Below are 19,129 nucleotides of genomic sequence, written 5' to 3'. Positions count from 1 at the left end.
CTTCTTCCTCTCTCCGCCTCCGCCATTGTCGTTCCTCTAAGATCCTCAAGCCCTTGCTCTCTTTCGCGCCGCTGCTCCACCAAAACGCTCCCCTATGCCGCCGCGCACGAAGCTGACGAGGCATATAGCTCCAGGCACAAACGCTACCATGGACAAGGCTGAGGTCTCTGGGTGGGAGCGCTCCAAGATCTCCAACCAGGACACGGGGATGCTGAAGAAATTTGGCCTGCTGAAGAAGCAGGATTCGCTGATCTTCCCTGGCGACGAGAGCTTCCCGCGCCCTCCAATCGGGTACCGGGTAACTTTTATCGACCACCTCATTCGCGGCCTCTCTACCCTTGTCCACGAATTCCTTCGTGGTCTTCTCTTTATTTACGGGATCCAGCTACACCAGCTGACTCCAAACTCCATCCTCCACATCTCTATTTTTATCACTTTGTGCGAGTGCTTCCTCGGCACCCATCCTCATTGGGGCCTATGGAAGTGTATTTTCTACCTCTGGCGCAACAAATCCAGCAACGTCGTCTACAATGTGGGCGAGGTTTGCATCTGCGTACGACCCGATGTTGACTACTTCGACGTCAAATTCCCCGACTCCGTCCAAGGGTGGCGCAAAAGATGGTTGTACATCCAGGATGAGTATGTCAACTCCCAGGAGTATGGCATCGCTCCCTTCGAAGTTGCCGAAGAATTCTTAGGCGCCGATCTTGGGACGCCGAGGCCACTGCCAAAGAAAAGGCGGCTACCGACGCCCTGATGAAGCGCATTTATCAGCTCCAGAACACCCACGGAGAGGAACTTTCGGGTGTTCAGATAACTGCTTACTTCCTTAGGATCAGGGTGCAGCCACTGCAGGCTCGCAAAAACCCTCTCTGGTTGTACTCTGGCGAGAAAGATGTTGATCTCTTGTCGAAGGACCTCTCTGTGAAGGACTTGGAGAGGCTCATCCGACGTTTTTCCTCCTTGGGCAAGAAACACGAGGTTCCGTCCTCTTGCCGCGTGGAGCCATATAGTGGTAACCACGCTCTTCCCGAAGTAAGTGGCCTTCCTTCGAGTTGTTCTGCTATTTTTCGACTGCTTCTTTATTTTTCTTTGTGTATTCATCTTGATCTTGCTTTTGCATTGTATAGGGCCATCAAATATTATCGTCTCTCCCCCCTTGCCTCAAGGTGGAGAGGTAGACGAGCGAGCCGTTTTCACTGACGACTCGCAAGAAACCTCTCGTCCTGAGAGTGAAGTCGCGGGATATCAAAAATCCATGGCTTCCTCCGAAAAAGAGACTGAATCAGAACATTCTGATTCTGGCCCCTCCATCTCTCCTCCTCTCGCTATTTCTCCTGGGCGCAAGAGGAAGAGAGATGATGTCGAAGATTCCGGCACCTCCAAGCCTTCTGAATCGGCTGCCGAAGAAACATCGCTTGAAGAGGATGATGCCTTCGACCCCTACGACGACGCTGGCGCCGTTAGCTCGTGAGTCTTTATTTTTATATTCTTTCTAACTCCTTTTTCTTTGGAATGCTCATTTTTTTGTGTTGATAGCGGCGAGGAGGAAGAAGAAAAGGAAGAACCCGTGGTTCATGGTACGGCTCCGACGAGTACGTCCAACACCATGGTTCTTTCTGAAGAACACCGCACTGCCGCGGAGTCTTCACCTCCACCTCAACAAAACGTGGAAACGCCGACTCCTATAGCCAGCCCCCGAGTCCCCTCGCCGAAGAAAGCAAGGATTGGGGCTGGCGATAGTCATGAAATTGTTGCGAGGAGTTCCTCGACTCCTTCTTTGGACGATGTAAGTCTTCTATTCCTTTTGATTCACTGTTCTTTTTACTAGTCTATCTCTCTTTTTCCACCGGTATCTTTGATCGTTTTGACGAGTTTCGCCTCTTTTGAACTTTCTTCCTGACGCTTACTCTTTACAGCCTCTGATGAAGCATCTCATCAAACTTGGGACCCAATTTATTGGGTTCCGTGACGAAGCCGACGATTTGAGAGGTAAGGCCCGCTTTGTTTTTGGCGACTCATTTTTCTCGCCTAACACGTGTTTTTTGTTTTCTGACACTAGATCTTTGCCCCTTGACTTTCTTTTCTGAGGCTCTCCACCGAGCCGAAAAATGCGCTGCTGCACATGCAGCTAAGCTTGAGCGAAGCGAAAAGGCTCGCGAGAAACCCGAGGAAGATGCTGCTGCTGTTGGAGATCTTCGCCAGAGGCTCCACAATGCTGAGAGTGCTTTGAGCGACAAGATTTCTCAGCAAATCGAGTGTGAGAATGCCATCATAGATAGTTTGGACACCCAAAACCGGAGATTCGTTAGTAAGTTTTTCCCTTCGCCTGTCTTTGTTTTTATCTTGACTTGCTTCTCTGAATATTGATGAATCCCTGCTTTGCTCCAGCAGGAAGGATGGGCGAAGATTTTACCTTGCACGAGGGGGTCGAGGATCGTCTTCTCGACACTCTTTCAATCCTCGAGTTGCACGGCGATCTGGCTCACACTAATATTTCCAATGCTCGTGCCGCGTTTAAGCCACTCTTTCCCCACTTCTTTCCTAAGGAAACACAGCCTGAGATTTTCTGTGAGCTTGTCCATCGCTTCCGGGGTTAGAAGGATCCTGCCTTAGTTTATCGGCAGTAAAACTTGAAGGTTGGAGTCGAGGGGACCATCGCCTTGGTAGCCGACAGCCAGCAAGACGTCGATTGGGCGAAAGTTGGTAGCCCCAAAGGGATGAACAAGGAGAAGTGGAAGACTTTGGTGAAGGATGCCAAGCCTCACTCGAAAAAAATCCTTGCCTTATTGGGGCCTAAGCCTGCTGCATCCGCTAGCGCTTCCAGGACCGAGGTCAAGTAGACCAAACTGTCCCTTTGTCTTTTACTTTTCCTTTTGTAGTTGTCTCTATCTTCATGATTTGCGACTATCTATGTCGACTCGCTAGGAGTCAATTTTTGTAAGGGACCCCGATTATGTAAATATCTCCACTATTAATGAAAACGTGATCCTTGCTGAATGATTGATGTCGATATTTCTTTCTTCCAGTTCATATTTGATAACTATACTGAGGCTGTTGGACCTTCCCCTGCTTCACCTGCCGTGTCTCGCTCTACATGGATACTGATACGTCCCCGACGTATCCATAATTTCTGTCGTTCCATGCTTGTTTTATGACAATACTTACATGTTTTGCTTGCACTTTATGATGATTTCATGCATTTTCCGGAACTAACCTATTAACGAGATGCCACAGTGCCGCTTCTGTTTCTGCTGTTTTTGGTTCCAGAAAGGCTGTTCGGGCAATATTCTCTAATTGGACGAAATCAACGCCAAACCTCCTATTTTTCCCGGAAGGCTCCAGAACACCGAAGAAGAGTCGGAGAGGGGCCAGGGGGCCACCACACCACATGGCGGCGCGGGCCAGGCCCTGGCCGCGCCGGCCTAGGGTGTGGCGCCCCCAGGTGCCCCCCTGCGCCGCCTCTTCGCCTATAAAATCCCTTTCGACCTAAAAACGCAGTACCAATTGACGAAACTCCAGAAAGACTCCAGGGGTGCCGCCGCCATCGCGAAACTCCAATTCGGGGGACAGAACTCTGTTCCGGCACCCTGCCGGAACGGGGAAGTGCCCCCGGAAGCCATCTCCATCAACGCCACCGCCTCCGCCATGCTCCGTGAGTAGTTCCCCCATGGACTACGGGTTCTAGCAGTAGCTATGTCGGTATACTCTCCCCCATGTACCTCAATACAATGGTCTCATGAGCTGCCTTACATGATTGAGATTCATCTGATGTAATCGGTGTTGTGTTTGTTGGGATCCGATGGATGATACATTATGATTAGTCTATCTATAAAGTTTGTGAAGTTATTGTTGCTGCAATCTTGTTATGCTTAATGCTTGTCACTAGGGCCCGAGTGCCATGATCTTAGATTTAAGCTCTATATTGTTGCTTAGATTGTATCTACAAGTTGTATGCACATGTCACTGTCCGGAACCAATGGCCCCGAAGTGACAGAAATCGGGACAACCGGAGGGGATGGTAGTGATGTGAGGATCACATGTTTTCACGGTGTGTTAATGCTTTGCTCCGGTACTCTATTAAAAGGAGTACCTTAATATCCAGTAGTTTCCCTTGAGGCCCGGCTGCCACCGGCTGGTAGGACAAAAGATGTTGTGCAAGTTTCTCATTGCGAGCACGTACGACTATATACGGAAAACATGCCTACATAATTAATAAGCCTGATATTCTTTCTTAATACCTTTGATTCCTATCAATTGCCCAACTGTAATTTGTTCACCCAACACTTGTTATTGGAGAGTTACCACTAGTGTAGATCGCTGGGAACCCCGGTCCATCTCTCATCATAATATACCTGTTCTACATGTCATTGGAAGTAGTATCAACTATCTTCTCGTGCCATCGCTCTCATATTGCTATTACTGCTGCTGTGTTACTGTTACTATTGCTCTCATATTACTGCTACTTTCACATCACCCCTGTTGCTAGTGCTTTTCCAGTGCAATGAATTGACAACTCAGTTGTTAAGGCTTATAAGTATTCTTTACCTCCCCTTGTGTCGAATCAATAAATTTGGGTTATACTACCCTCGAAGACTGCCGCGATCCCCTATACTTGTGGGTTATCAAGATCGTTTTCTCGCGCCGTTGCCGGGGAGGCATAGCTCTACTCATAAGTTCACCTGGGGAGTACACTCTACCTCTCTTTCTGTTTTATTTTATTTTGTTTTGCTTAGTTTACTTTTTCCTAGTTTATTTGTGCTTAGTTTATTTCTGTCCAGTTTTATTTTGCGTAGTTTACTTTTGCTTAGTTTATTTTTGTCTTGTTTAATTTGTCTCATATACCCAAAAATCCATAAAAATTTGAAAAACCAAAAAATTAAAAACTACTGTTATGGGAGAACCAACAACCTACTTGGAACTCATAGAATGTTATAATAATTATAGGAAATCAAGAGCTGGTGAAATAATGAGTGCTATGATAGAAAAAGTGGATACAATTGCTAAAATCTTGCTTAAACGCCATGATATAAACTGTTGCTCTCAACAGGATACTAAACATCTTAAATTTCAATGTGGCTTTAGTGAGGAATTTTTAATTAAGAACTATAATCGGAATTGCTATATTCATTATGGGTTCGAAGAGGTAGAACAATTTGTCGTGTTTATGGGAGCTTCTGAGATCGAATCCTTCATGGTTGAGAATTATGAAACTTGTGTTGTTTGTAAGGACCTTAAAGATTATGTCTCTTCTATCCTTAATTGTTGCATAGAATGCTTCGGTAATAATCCTTATATCATTGATTATAAAGAGAGACACATTAATGCACAAGAATGCACTCACAATTTGCAGGAACCGGTGGAAGAAGAAACTGATGAACCTGAAAGCGCATTGGATGAAAAAGAGGAGGAAATTGATGAACCAGAAAGCTCATTGGATGAAAAAGAAGAGGAGAGCGACGAACAAAAGGAGGAAGAATGGATTAGCTACCCATGCCAACCTTCTAATGAGAGTAACTCTTTATCTCTTACATTATTTGATTGTCCTCCATGCTTACCGAAAGAGGTTGAATGTTATGTTCCTGTGGATTCTCTTGAAATATTCCCTATGAGTAATACTTGTGAGAATGATTATGCTACTGTTATTTATGATAATCCATGCTATTTTGATAAATCTTATGATAATGCTTTGTTTGTGCCTGATGTCGAAATGCATGGTACTAAAGAATTTTGCTTAGCAAATGTTTATGATAAAGCTCTAGATGATGGTCCTATGTTACTTGAGAATATTAATTGTACTACTAATGAAAATGGGATTGGAGAGTTCTTGACTTATTCTATGAGTCCCATATCTCTTGAGATTGATCAACTACCTTGTTATATTATTAATAAAAGTAAGTTTGAAAGTTTTAATTCCACTATTCTTGAGATTGATAAAAATTATGAGTTTGTGGATCATGAAAAGTATGCTGCATGTGATAGTTATATTGTTGAGTTTATTCATGAAGCTACTGAAAATTATTATGAGAGAGGAAAATATGGTTGTAGAAATTTGCATGGTACTAAAACACCTCTCTATGTGCTTAAAATTTTGAAGTTACACTTGTTCTCTCTTCCTATGCTTGTTACTTTGCTTTTCATGAACTTGTTTATTTACAAGATTCCTTTGCATAGGAAGCATGTTAGACTTAAATGTGTTTTGGATTTGCCTCTTGATGCTCTCTTTTGCTTCAAATACTATTTCTTGCGAGTGCATCATTAAAACTGCTGAGCCCATCTTAATGGCTATAAAGAAAGCAACTTCTTGGGAGATAACCCATGTGTTATTTTGCTACAGTACTTTGTTTTATATTTGTGTCTTGGAAGTTGTTTACTACTGTAGCAACCTCTCCTTATCTTAGTTTTGTGTTTTGTTGTGCCAAGTAAAGTCTTTGATAGTAAAGTAAGTACTAGATTTGGATTACTGCGCAGTTCCAGATTTCTTTGCTGTCACGAATCTGGGTCTACCTCCCTGTAGGTAGCTCAGAAAATTAAGCCAATTTACGTGCATGATCCTCAGATATGTACGCAACTTTCATTCAATTTGAGAATTTTCATTTGAGCAATTCTGGTGCCATTTTAAAATTCGTCAATACGAACTGTTCTGTTTTGACAGATTCTGCCTTTTATTTCGCATTGCCTCTTTTGCTATGTTGGATGAATTTCTTTGATCCACTAATGTCCAGTAGCATTATGCAATGTCCAGAAGTGTTAAGAATGATTGTGTCACCTCTGAATATGTTAATTTTTATTGTGCACTAACCCTCTAATAAGTTGTTTCGAGTTTGGTGTGAAGGAAGTTTTCAAGGGTCAAGAGAGGAGGATGATATATGATCAAGAAGAGTGAAAAGTCTAAGCTTGGGGATGCCCCCGTGGTTCATCCCTGCATATTTCAAGAAGACTCAAGCGTCTAAGCTTGGGGATGCCCAAGGCATCCCCTTCTTCATCAACTTATCAGGTTCCTCCCCTGAAACTATATTTTTATTCAGTCACATCATATGTGCTTTACTTGGAGCGTCTGTGTGCTTTTATTTTTGTTTTTGTTTGAATAAGATCGGATCCTAGCAATCCTTGTTTGGGAGAGAGACACGCTCCGCTTTTTCATGTGAACACTTGTTCTTCGTTTTACTTTTAATGTTCAATGATAAAAGTTGGAAGCTACAATACTTATTATTTGGTTGGAAACAGAAAATGCCTCATATGTCTTGGATAATTTGATACTTGGCAATTGTTTTGAGCTCTCAAGTAGATCATAAGTTTTTGCATGTAGTTTAAACCTATTAGTGGAGAACTACCGTAAAGCTTGTTAAAATTGGTTTGCATAATTGATCTCTCTTAAGGTCTAGATATTTTCTGGTAAAAGTGTTTGAGCAACAAGGAAGACAATGTAGAGTATTATAATGCTTGCAATATGTTTTTATGTAAGTTTTGCTGTACCGGTTCATACTTGTGTTTGCTTCAAACAACCTTGCTAGCCTAAGCCTTGTATCGAGAGGGAATACTTCTCATGCATCCAAAATCCTTGAGCCAACCACTATGCCAATTGTGTCCACCATACCTACCTACTATGTGGTATTTCCTGCCATTCCAAAGTAAATTGCTTGAGTGCTACCTTTAAACAATTCAAAATTTATTACCTCTGATTTGTGTTAATGTTTTATAGCTCATGAGGAAGTATGTGGTGTTTATCTTTCAATCTTGTTGGGCAACTTTCACCAATGGACTAGTGGCTTCATCCGCTTATCCAACAATTTTGCAAAAAGAGCTGGCAATGGGATTCCCAGTCCCAAATTAATCAAACTAAATAGACACTCCTCCATGGTATGTGATTGTTGGACGGCACCCGAAGGATTCGGTTAGCCATGGCTTGTGTAAGCAAAGGTTGGGGGGAGTGTCATCATCATAATAAAACTAAAATAAAAAGGCACTCCTTCATGGTATGAGATTGTTGGCAGGCACCCGAGGATTCGGTTAGCCATGGTTTGAGAAAGAAAGGTTGGAAGGAGTGCCACACAAAAATAAAATAAAATGGGAGCCGCTCTTTGAAGGTTTGTCTGGCAAGGGGGTTAGAGTACCCGCTACCATTCGTTGACAACAACATACACCTCTCAAAATTTTACTTTTTATGCTCTCTATATGTTTTCAAAACCAAAGCTCTAGCACAAATATAGCAATCGATGCTTTCCTCTTTGAAGGACCATTCTTTTACTTTTAATGTTGAGACAGTTCACCTACTTCCTTCCACCTTAGAAGCAAACACTTGTGTCAACTGTGCATTGATTCTTACATACTCGCATATTTGCATTCATCATATTACTTTGTGTTGACAATTATCCATGAGATATGCATGTTGAAAGTTGAAAGCAACCGCTGAAACTTATATCTTCCTTTGTGTTGTTTCGATGCTTTTACTTTGAATCTATTGCTTTATGAGTTAACTCTTGTGCAATCTTTTGATGCTTGTCTTGAAAGTACTATTCATGAAAAGTTTTGCTATATGTTATCTACTTGTTAGCAACTATAGATCATTGCCTTGAGTCACTTCATTCATTTCATATGCTTTGTAATAGTATGATCAAGGTTATGTAAGTAGCATGTCACTACAGAAATTATTCTTTTTATCGTTTACCTGCTCGGGACGAGCAGGAACTAAGCTTGGGGATGCTGATACGTCCCCGACGTATCCATAATTTCTGTCGTTCCATGCTTGTTTTATGACAATACTTACATGTTTTGCTTGCACTTTATGATGATTTCATGCATTTTCCGGAACTAACCTATTAACGAGATGCCACAGTGCCGCTTCTGTTTTCTGCTGTTTTTGGTTCCAGAAAGGCTGTTCGGGCAATATTCTCGGAATTGGACGAAATCAACGCCAAACCTCCTATTTTTCCCGGAAGGCTCCAGAACACCGAAGAAGAGTCGGAGAGGGGCCAGGGGGCCACCACACCACATGGCGGCGCGGGCCAGGCCCTGGCCGCGCCGGCCTAGGGTGTGGCGCCCTGTGTGCCCCCTGCGCCGCCTCTTCGCCTATAAAATCCCTTTCGACCTAAAAACGCAGTACCAATTGACGAAACTCCAGAAAGACTCCAGGGGCGCCGCCGCCATCGCGAAACTCCAATTCGGGGGAGAGAACTCTGTTCCGGCACCCTGCCGGAACGGGGAAGTGCCCCCGGAAGCCATCTCCATCAACGCCACCGCCTCCGCCATGCTCCGTGAGTAGTTCCCCCATGGACTACGGGTTCTAGCAGTAGCTATGTCGGTATACTCTCCCCCATGTACCTCAATACAATGGTCTCATGAGCTGCCTTACATGATTGAGATTCATCTGATGTAATCGGTGTTGTGTTTGTTGGGATCCGATGGATGATACATTATGATTAGTCTATCTATAAAGTTTGTGAAGTTATTGTTGCTGCAATCTTGTTATGCTTAATGCTTGTCACTAGGGCCCGAGTGCCATGATCTTAGATTTAAGCTCTATATTGTTGCTTAGATTGTATCTACAAGTTGTATGCACATGTCACTGTCCGGAACCAATGGCCCCGAAGTGACAGAAATCGGGACAACCGGAGGGGATGGTAGTGATGTGAGGATCACATGTTTTCACGGTGTGTTAATGCTTTGCTCCGGTACTCTATTAAAAGGAGTACCTTAATATCCAGTAGTTTCCCTTGAGACCCGGCTGCCACCGGCTGGTAGGACAAAAGATGTTGTGCAAGTTTCTCATTGCGAGCACGTACGACTATATACGGAAAACATGCCTACATAATTAATAAGCCTGATATTCTTTCTTAATGCCTTTGATTCCTATCAATTGCCCAACTGTAATTTGTTCACCCAACACTTGTTATTGGAGAGTTACCACTAGTGTAGATCGCTGGGAACCCCGGTCCATCTCTCATCATAATATACCTGTTCTACATGTCATTGGAAGTAGTATCAACTATCTTCTCGTGCCATCGCTCTCATATTGCTATTATCGTTGTGTTATCGTTACTATTGCTCTCATATTACTGCTACTTTCACATCACCCCTGTTGCTAGTGCTTTTCCAGGTGCAGCTGAATTGACAACTCAGTTGTTAAGGCTTATAAGTATTCTTTACCTCCCCTTGTGTCGAATCAATAAATTTGGGTTATACTACCCTCGAAGACTGCCGCGATCCCCTATACTTGTGGGTTATCAGATACATGCCGATGTTTTCTTGGACGATTCTTCGTGTGCTGACTCAGTTCAGCAGGAGCTGACTGAACTTCGTCAACAGCTCCAAGCCATTAAAAAACAAGCAATCACTATTATGGACCAATCCCGCAAATCCTCCGAGCACGAGAAAACTGCTCTTTGACAGGCTCAGGAATTAAAGGGAACTGCGGTGGCTGAGGCTATGCGATACCGCCCGCTGCTCTTTGACAGGCTCAGGAATTAAAGGGAACTGCGGTGGCTGAGGCTATGCGATACCGCCCGTGAAAATTATATGCTCGACCTGATGACTGACACGAGTCAAGATATGGAGGGTACGTTGCACTGCATATCTCTTTTTCCTCGACAGTGCTCGTGTGCGTTGTCATATCTTGTTTTTCTTGATTGGTTCTAGGTTCCTTTATTGATGTTGTTGCTGAAGATCAACGCGTTGACTCGCGAGTTGAGGTCCTTCTCCGGCTTGCCAGACAAAGTGGTAGTGATTTCTGGGCTAGCGAGGATCGCACTCGACGAATCGTTCAGTTCCAGGATCGTGCCGCTCAGGTCCGGAAGTTTCTTGACTTTTGCACTAGTACTTTGCCCATGATGTACAGCGCTATGTTTTCTCCGAATCCTCGACCTGCAACTCTTCCTGATTTGATGAAAAAGTTCAAGAACTTTCATCAGATCCATGACTCTGTGAAAGCTCATATGATGGCCGGCGCCAGGTTTGCTTTGATCAGGTTGAAAATTTGCCACTCAAAACTGGATCTGAATAAAGTTATCGATGTCTGCTACTCCAAGTTAAAGCAGAGGAGAAAAAACGTCGACAAGCTTAACGATGCGGTGACACCTGTTGCTGAGAAAATGATTGAAGAACTTCTAAGGGTGGATGCTGCTTTCTTCCATGAATATCACTATGAGGATGCCCTGGATGCTCCTGCTGAGGGTGAAAAAGTGACCATAGACAATTTTTTATAGATGCTCATCTTCTTTTCCTTCTATTGTGCTCGACTCTGAGCCAGAGTGTGAAGTTTGTATATGGAGAATCATATGTGATGTAAACATTATTGCGAGACTCATGTATAGTCAAAGCAAGTTTGTATATTTTTTGTTTTCTTCTAGCCCCCGAGTATTTTCGTGGCGTATCTATGTTTATTATTCGCGAGGGTTTGTTTTTAACCAGGTAAAATAGTTTCGAGCTATATTTTGCGAGAGTCGAGTATATATTGTGAATATTCGGGTTTGAGCCCCCGATCCTTGCGAGAAAAATATATATCACCACTATTTTTACTATATTGCAGCATCGCAAGCCCGCCTCATTGCATCTGAGAACTTGCGAGCTTTTTCAGTACATTGTGTGCTTACATATTTGATACTATCTCGGCTTCTAAGCGTAGAAACATCAGAGCTGCGCCACATTTCATGGGTTTGATTATTCCTTCCATGTCTTCTTGTCCTTCATTCTGTATGCTCCTCCTGGAATTACTTCGGTGACGATGTATGGTCCTATCCATGGAGAATCAAATTTTTCATGGCTATCCTGAGTTAGTCAAAGAACTTGGTCGCCAACTTGAAAAGACCTGGGTCGCAAACGTCGACTATAATAGTTTTTTAGGTTCTGCTGGTACGTGGATACTCTTGACAATACTTCATCCCTTGCTTCGTCGAGTGTGTCAACGTCGTGTTCCAGCGCCTTTCTCGAAGTTTCTTCATCATACTCTGCAACTCTCGGAGAATTATGCTCTATTTCTATCAGGGTACCGCTTTAGCTCCATGGACTAAAAACAACGAAGTTTCTTGCGTTGTTGTGTTGGGCATTGTTCGTATTCCATAGCACGCTAGGAAACTCGTCAATCCAGGTGTGTCGAGCTTTCTCTAGTGGTGTTAGCAGCCGCTTCATGATGCCATTGCAGATAATTTTGCTTTTTCAACTTGGCCATTAGTTTGCGGGTGCGCTACCGATGCGAAGTGTAGTTTGATTCCTACCTCTGCGCAGTAGTCCTTGAATTCTCGGGAGGTGAAATTGATGCCGTTGTCCGTAACTATACTGTTGGGGACGCCAAACCAAAAAAACTATGCCTTTCATAAAGCTCACAACTGATGTTGCATCTGCCGAAGTTACTAGTACTGCTTCGATCCACTTGGTGAACTTGTCGATAGCCACGAGCAAATATACGTGTCCCCCTGGCCAGGACTTGTGTAACTTTCCTACCATACCGAGACCCCACTGTGCGAACGGCCAAGCCAATGGTATCGGCATCAGCTCTGCTGCTGGAGAATGAGGTTTTGCCGCAAATCTCTGGCACGCATTGCAGGTGCGTACTATGTCTTTCGCATCTTCTATTGTTGTTAGCCAATATAAACCGTATCCATGGTGATCATTGTTTCCTCGCTGATCATAGGCACCTCCACGCAGCTCATGTTCATTGCGCTGCTGGTTTGGGTAGTTCCCACGTCCACGGCCAATGAAGCCACCACGACCACCGCGATTCGCCGCATTTACCGACGAGCCACTCCCAGAAACTCTCCCCTCCAAGCGACCCTCATATGACATGAATTGAGAGTAGACATCGCTCAGAGTAACGACTTGTTCCGCCTTGATCAAGGCAGTAATTGCAGGAACAAAACCATCATATTCATCATAAAGCCCGGCCAGAACATATGATATAATGTCATCATCATCCATGGGCTTACCAGCAGCAGCCATCTCATTAGCTAACGCCTTGATCTGATCGAAGAACATAACTCCGGTCTTGTCCTCTTTGCGGGTTTGATTCAGCTTCGTGCAAAGGTGCACCACCCGTGCTTTAGACTGCGATGAGAACATCTCTGTCACAGCCTTCTAGATAGTCGCTGATGTATGTAGGCCAACCATCTGCGTGAGAACTTCTTTCGACATGTTCCTCACCAGAAAACCCAGCACAGACTGATCTTGCGTGACCCGGCGCATATGCTCGGGATTTGGAATTTTCACCTCAATCCCATCCTTGTCTTTGGTCTTGATCTCCTTCTCCGGTTCAGGCAGGGATCCATTCAGGAAGCCAAACAACATGGCACCACGGATCTCCGGAAGGACTTTAGTTTGCCAAAGTAGGAAGTTCTCTCGGGTGAGCTTCTTCGAGACGGTAATGTTGAGCGCCGCCACGCCGCTCGTCGAGCCAGAGGAGGAAGAAGCACCGTACGACATGGTCTCACAGGCGAGACGACGATCTTCAGCGGCGTCGGCAATCTACAGATGCGTTTTGGAAGAGCGAGGCTCTAATACCATATCAAACATATGGGATTGTGTAACCCTAACTTAGGGCCGCGGTGCTTTATATATAACATGACATGTACAAGGTCCACTTCAACAGAGGGGTATACACGGTACAATACAGGAGATTATACAGCTAGCTATACAAGATGTTTAACAACTGTAACTTACCATTAGCACGGATAACGAAGCAAATCTAACGGTTCGAAGACGTTTCTTCTAGTTACAACTTCACTTGTAACTGAATCCAACATTTCCAGAATCTACTAAGCACAAACTTCATTCTCAGTCTACCAAAAACTAGCAATTACAAAATTATAAACGCCTTTAACAACAAAAAATACAAAGATACCAAATATAGCTTGCACGATAGAGCTGTACACACAAAAAAACCAGGCCTACATAAATGGATACACTCGAAAGTGTGAAATAGAGGGTGCGAGCATACGGAGACTACGCTAAGGAAGAGCATAAGCTAGACAAGCAAAGGGTTGTCAGGCCAGAGCTCATCCTAGAGAACGGGCGCACCGATGAACGCTACACGTCGTCTAAACTACTCCATCATCGCAGGCAACACCACCAGTAGCTCACCGCCACTAGAACCCGCAAGCTTTGTTGAAGAGAGTAAATCGAAGAGCCAACGACATCTGAAGAAGTACTACCGCAACTCCGCTACACATCCATAGGAGACCGCGCCCTCAACTCTAAGACGTTATCTTTATGAAGAGCACGACACAAGAGAGCCGCCACTGCCCAATCTAAGGATATTGGGTTTTCACGTTGAGCACGTAGAAGGAGTGAAAGAAGCCCCAACAATGCCTTTAGGATGGGAATGTCGTACATGGATGTCGTCGCCGTCGTGGCCCAAACGGGCATTGTTTCCCCTCGGCATAATCTCTCCTTCTACATATGGTTCAGACTGTCGAACGGCATTTGAACCGCTGCTATAGAACGTTGCTCGCCAACCACCATGCCTCCCTCACGACCGTGGTCTCCGGCCAGTACCTAGGTCGTGGCTCGCACCTCAATCAACATGGCTACCACCGTCCAGGGCCGCTGCCCCAGCGACAATACTCTGCGGACTGAAGGAAAATTGAGAATCACCACTGCGAGGGCCTCGATCACCTGCAAGCACATGTAGGCCGGCAACTACACCATGCCACCTTGACGAGAGAGTGCTCATCCGGCCAAATCGACGACCTACAGCCCCAACGGCAGCCGAAAACACCAGATTTGGAGGCGGGGGACCATGGGCTCGAAACCCATGCCCCAGCTGGAACTGGAGGCGGCCAGAACCGCGGTCGTGCTGCCCATCCCACTCCCTGGAGCCCTTCTCGTGGTTGTTGCGCCGCCGCAGTTAGCCATATACCGATGTGGCTGGGTCAGACCTTGCACCACACGACTCCATCCTCCACCATCTAAATGCGCCAAGTTTGCGTCGCCCACATCAACATACTCTCTAGAGGGAGCCGCCACCATGAGCATGCCGAGCCCATACTGGCCATTGTGGCCCGCGTTGCTACCACCACTTGAGGGGGAGAAGACGCCAGCCTCCGCCCGAGCTTCACCCGGTTGCGCCCCTACCGACGGTGAGGGAGGGGAAGGAGGAGCCTGGCAGCGCCCGATGTAGGGTTTTTCCCTGGGCTTGCGGGAGCGAACATGACAGAACGGTCTCCCAAGGGCAGCATTGTAAAGCCATCCTAATGTACCTTTTCAAACTAAGTGCACTCAGTCAAGTCCAGCACCGTTTAAGCCATCGTCCTGTACTTTTCTAAATTAAGTTCATACTCAGTTAAATTCTACACCGTTTAACTACATTATGGTGCACCATTTAATTACATCATGGTTCATGCATATACATTCCAAGTTGAATTGGAGCTGAATATTTTTCAGTTACAAGCTACAAACTGAGATTTTACATACTGAGATTTTTTCTTCAGTTACAACAGGAGATACAACTAACAAAAATTAACCCGTTATTTTTTTTGTGATTTATGCTAGTCCTAGTTACAAGTTCGAACATGTGTTGCAACTAAAATTTAATAAGATTTTGTGACATAGTAATTAGTTCTTAGTCAAAGGAGAACGAAAACTAGCCGCACTTTTTTTCTGTACTACTTGTTTAAAGAGGTGTGACTATTTTTCAGTCTACTTGTCAGTCGATTGAGAACTAGCTTCGTTCTCGGTCAGATGATGTCATCAAATTTCAGGTATAACTCATGTTGCAACATTTAACTAGCACTAGCACGAATCATGATACAAAATCAAATGATCTGGGTATTGACTGAGCACAAATCCCTTTAAGAAAAGGGAGACTCGGTTTCTTATTCTCAAATTATTCGCGTTTTTTTCCTTTCCCTAATGCACGGTACTTGCATACAATCCAGGTGCTAATTAGTAGAGTAGTTACTTGTAGCAAATGCATAACGAAACTCAGTAATCCTCAGCTGGGAGGGGCAGCTGTGTGGCCGCAGCTGCCGCCGGCTCAGGTTGCTCAGCCACGACAGACTCATACAGCGCGCCGGCCAGCCCGGCCCCGATCAGTGGCCCGACCCAGTAGACCCAGTGGTGGCGCCAGCTCCAGCCGACGAGCGCGGGGCCGAACGCCCTCGCCGGGTTCATCGCCGCGCCGTCGAACGGGCCGCCGGCGAGGATGTTCGCGCCCAGGACGAAGCCGATGGCGATGGGCGCTATGGCACTGACGTTGCCGTTGCCTCCGCGGCTCCGGTCAACCGCGGTGGCGTAGACGGTGTACATGAGGCCGAACGTCATGACGACCTCGAGCAGGAGGGCGTGCCGCTCGTGGATGTGGTGGCCGAGCGTGAACCCCATGGGGCGCTGCAGGACACGGCACATACGGCATGCAGAAGTGAGACGTGGCGAACGTATAGTCACGCCAAAAGAAAGAAGGCAACCGTTTGTTTGGTAGTCTCGAGAAAACCAAAATGTAGCCGAGTAAGAAAGAACTGAATTACCACGCCGCCGGAGACGAGCCTCAGGAGAGCGGCGGCGAGGACGGCGCCGAGAAGCTGCGCCGCCCAGTAGAGCACGGCGCGCGCGAACGAGATGCGCCTGCCGACGAGCAAGCCGAACGTGACGGCCGGGTTGACGTGCCCGCCCGACGCGTCGATAGCCAGCGACACCGCGGCGGCCAGGGCGAGCGCGTGCGCCACCGCCACCACGAGCAACCCTCCCGGCGTCCCCGTGTCCGTGAACATCTTCCCTGTCAATCCAAACCAAACCAAACTCTTACGAGTTCTTCAGACATAGCACCGCGAAATATTCATGTAAGAGTGTGTTGGCAGGTTCACGAACAGAGGCCGTAGACGGAGCCTTCGGCGGCGAAGACGAACACGGCGGTGGCCACGAACTCTGACAGCACGGCGCGGGAAGCGCCCGGCAGCAGGGGCTCCGGCCCGGCGCCGTCGGCTCGGCTGGTGGGGAAACGAGTTGGCAGCATGGTTCACGGTGCTAGACTGGAAAGAGCTTCCTCTCTGTTTGCTCTGTCCGGCTGGTGATTCTGAGCTCGTGACTGATCCAAGCTAGCGAGGTGCTCCCACTCCCACCTTCTAGTGACGGGGGCTTCTCATTCTGCTAGGCGGTGGCGGTGCTGCCGCATGGGACAGGTGGTCAGTGGGAGAGGACACGTGGGGGATCAGTGACGTCTAGAGATAGGCGGTTCTAAGAGTTTCTATGTGGTGTTTGGATCGTAGACTAAGGTCGTCACGGTGTTTTATGAACTCAAAGCTTCGCATAAAGTGCTCACATCGAGTCTCTACACATGAAAAAAAACTAAGAACATTATCATGCACGATTAATATAAAAGAAAATTTTATTCTTCCATTTTTTTTACAAAAAGAAAGGCTCTGAGAGCAAGCTCTAAATTAATGATGAATTAAACGGCCATAGTACGGATACAAAGTGTGGAGGAAACAACTTACATGACATCAAAGTAAACAAAAGGCAGGAACGCGTAGTTTGAAGTCGACGAAGCCCTCAGCTCAAATGATCAAATACTGAAGTGAGGCGAAGAAAGAACACGGAGGATCATACCTTCTTATGCTTTAAAGAAGCTAAGTTACGTTGTGTGCTCATTTGTCTCCGGTGTCAAAGGGCTCATACCCTCTCGCTTTGGCTCCAAGGAACAATATTGCAAAGGGGAACAAAGAGAAAAGGCACTGTCCCAAACACGAAAGCCGAAAACCTCAGTAGAGAAATTAGTTCAGGGAGACGAAGACCAATTACCAATACTGGTCTCATAATCTTCTTTGTTCACTACATCGCCACCGCCGATGCCAATAAGAAGGTCATAGATGTTGTGGTCTACTCCCAAAAATACTTGCCCAAATCGAGTAAGTATCAGCTAACCTACCGCCTTATGATGTTCATGTATTCTAAGCAGTGGCGGAGCTCAGTACAAAGTCAGGGGCCACTGCCCCCTCACCCCTTTTGTTTTGTACAGAAGGATTTTTCATGGAATGGCTTAGGTGAAAAATTCATATTATTTCCCCCTAATCTGTTAAATTTTGTGCCCCCCATTTAGTTCATGTCAAGCTCTGCCAATTATTCTAAGTAGGCAATAAGTACATGTTTAAGTTATCACTAAGGCCTTACTTGTATAGTATTTAAATGTCCCGTTCGGAAACATTCCGTGCATTGTTTTGTTGTGCCATGGTGTACCAACCAGATTTCTTGCGGGGCTCAGTGGGTCCATAGAAGTTACCCGGTTTGTCACGGTGCGAGCAAAACTACGGAGCGGTAAAATACAGACGAACCAAGCGGTGATACTAGGACCACTTACGATTAACTTTCTCCTCCATTTTGCCTAAAATTCGTTGAACCAAGACCTAATGATATTTAACATAAGCATGTCTCTAACGTAATACTTCGCGGCAATTGGACGATATGTGCATCAACGTGCTAAACTTAAGTGCGAAATTAATGTTTTTTTGAATTTATTTTATTTCATTTTGTTAGACCAACACTTTTTTTTTTGACAATTGTTAGAAAACACTTGATGCCCAGGGATACATGAGGCACATTTAATTGTCAACCCCACTGACAAATGGACTTAGAGCATCGCTAGTGGTTCCTCTAAAGGGCCATCCAAAGACATTTAGATGGCCGTGAGGCAAAAAAAAGGCTCCCAGTGATCTCTCTATCACATCCTCTAAATTTAGAGGAGCTCCCATATCCTCGCTCCATCCTCCAAATATAGAGGACGAAGCCACGACCATCGAAGCCAAATTGCTGCCCCACGCTTTCCTTCCCGCGCGCATCTGGAGACCAAAGAAGGCGGGAGCGTCTCCCGCGAGGTCGCCGTCGCGGGGGCGCTGGGTGGCGGTCGAAATCGAAGGCGGCGGCCGAAATCGAGGGAGGGCGGTGGCGCTGGGCGGCGGCCGAAATCGGACTCCGACTCTGGGCGGCGCGGCTGGCGCGGCGAAATCGGACCCGACGCCGGCAAGAAGGCCGCTGCCGCGGCCGGACCCCGACGCAGACGGGGCAATCTTCTTTGCTAGTTTTTGTACTGAGCTCCTAGTTTCTGTAGTATACTGAAATATGATTGAATTGCTGTTACTGAAATATGAATTGCATTGCCTATACTGAAATGTGATTGAATTGCTGTTGTTTGAAATATTACTAAATTATATGA

General features: G+C 45.8%; 1 protein-coding gene across 1 annotated transcript; it reads right to left on the bottom strand.

The window, feature by feature from the left end:
- Positions 1–15,823: 15,823 nt before the first annotated feature.
- On the bottom strand, positions 15,824–17,128 carry LOC127335682 (probable aquaporin TIP3-2). Its single transcript, XM_051362400.2, has 3 exons — positions 16,792–17,128; positions 16,452–16,699; positions 15,824–16,314 (listed from the first exon to the last, which is right to left on the bottom strand). Exons 1-3 carry the CDS (start codon positions 16,934–16,936, stop codon positions 15,910–15,912), a joined length of 798 nt encoding a protein of 265 aa, XP_051218360.1. The 5' UTR covers positions 16,937–17,128; the 3' UTR covers positions 15,824–15,909.
- Positions 17,129–19,129: the final 2,001 nt, after the last annotated feature.

This window comes from Lolium perenne, chromosome 2 (assembly GCF_019359855.2).
Source record: "Lolium perenne isolate Kyuss_39 chromosome 2, Kyuss_2.0, whole genome shotgun sequence".
Taxonomy (NCBI): Eukaryota; Viridiplantae; Streptophyta; class Magnoliopsida; order Poales; family Poaceae; genus Lolium; species Lolium perenne.
Note: the sequence above shows the minus strand (reverse complement) of the source record. Positions and strands in the feature narration are given on the sequence as shown.

Excerpts from the sequence above, each read along its gene's own strand:
- LOC127335682 (XM_051362400.2), bottom strand. The coding sequence starts at position 16,936 with ATGCTGCCAACTCGTTTCCCCACCAGCCGAGCCGACGGCGCCGGGCCG. Across the intron at positions 16,700-16,791 it reads AGGCTCCGTCTACGGCCTCT|GGAAGATGTTCACGGACACG; the intron begins GTTCGTGAACCT and ends TTGGATTGACAG. Across the intron at positions 16,315-16,451 it reads GGCTCGTCTCCGGCGGCGTG|CGCCCCATGGGGTTCACGCT; the intron begins GTAATTCAGTTC and ends CGTGTCCTGCAG.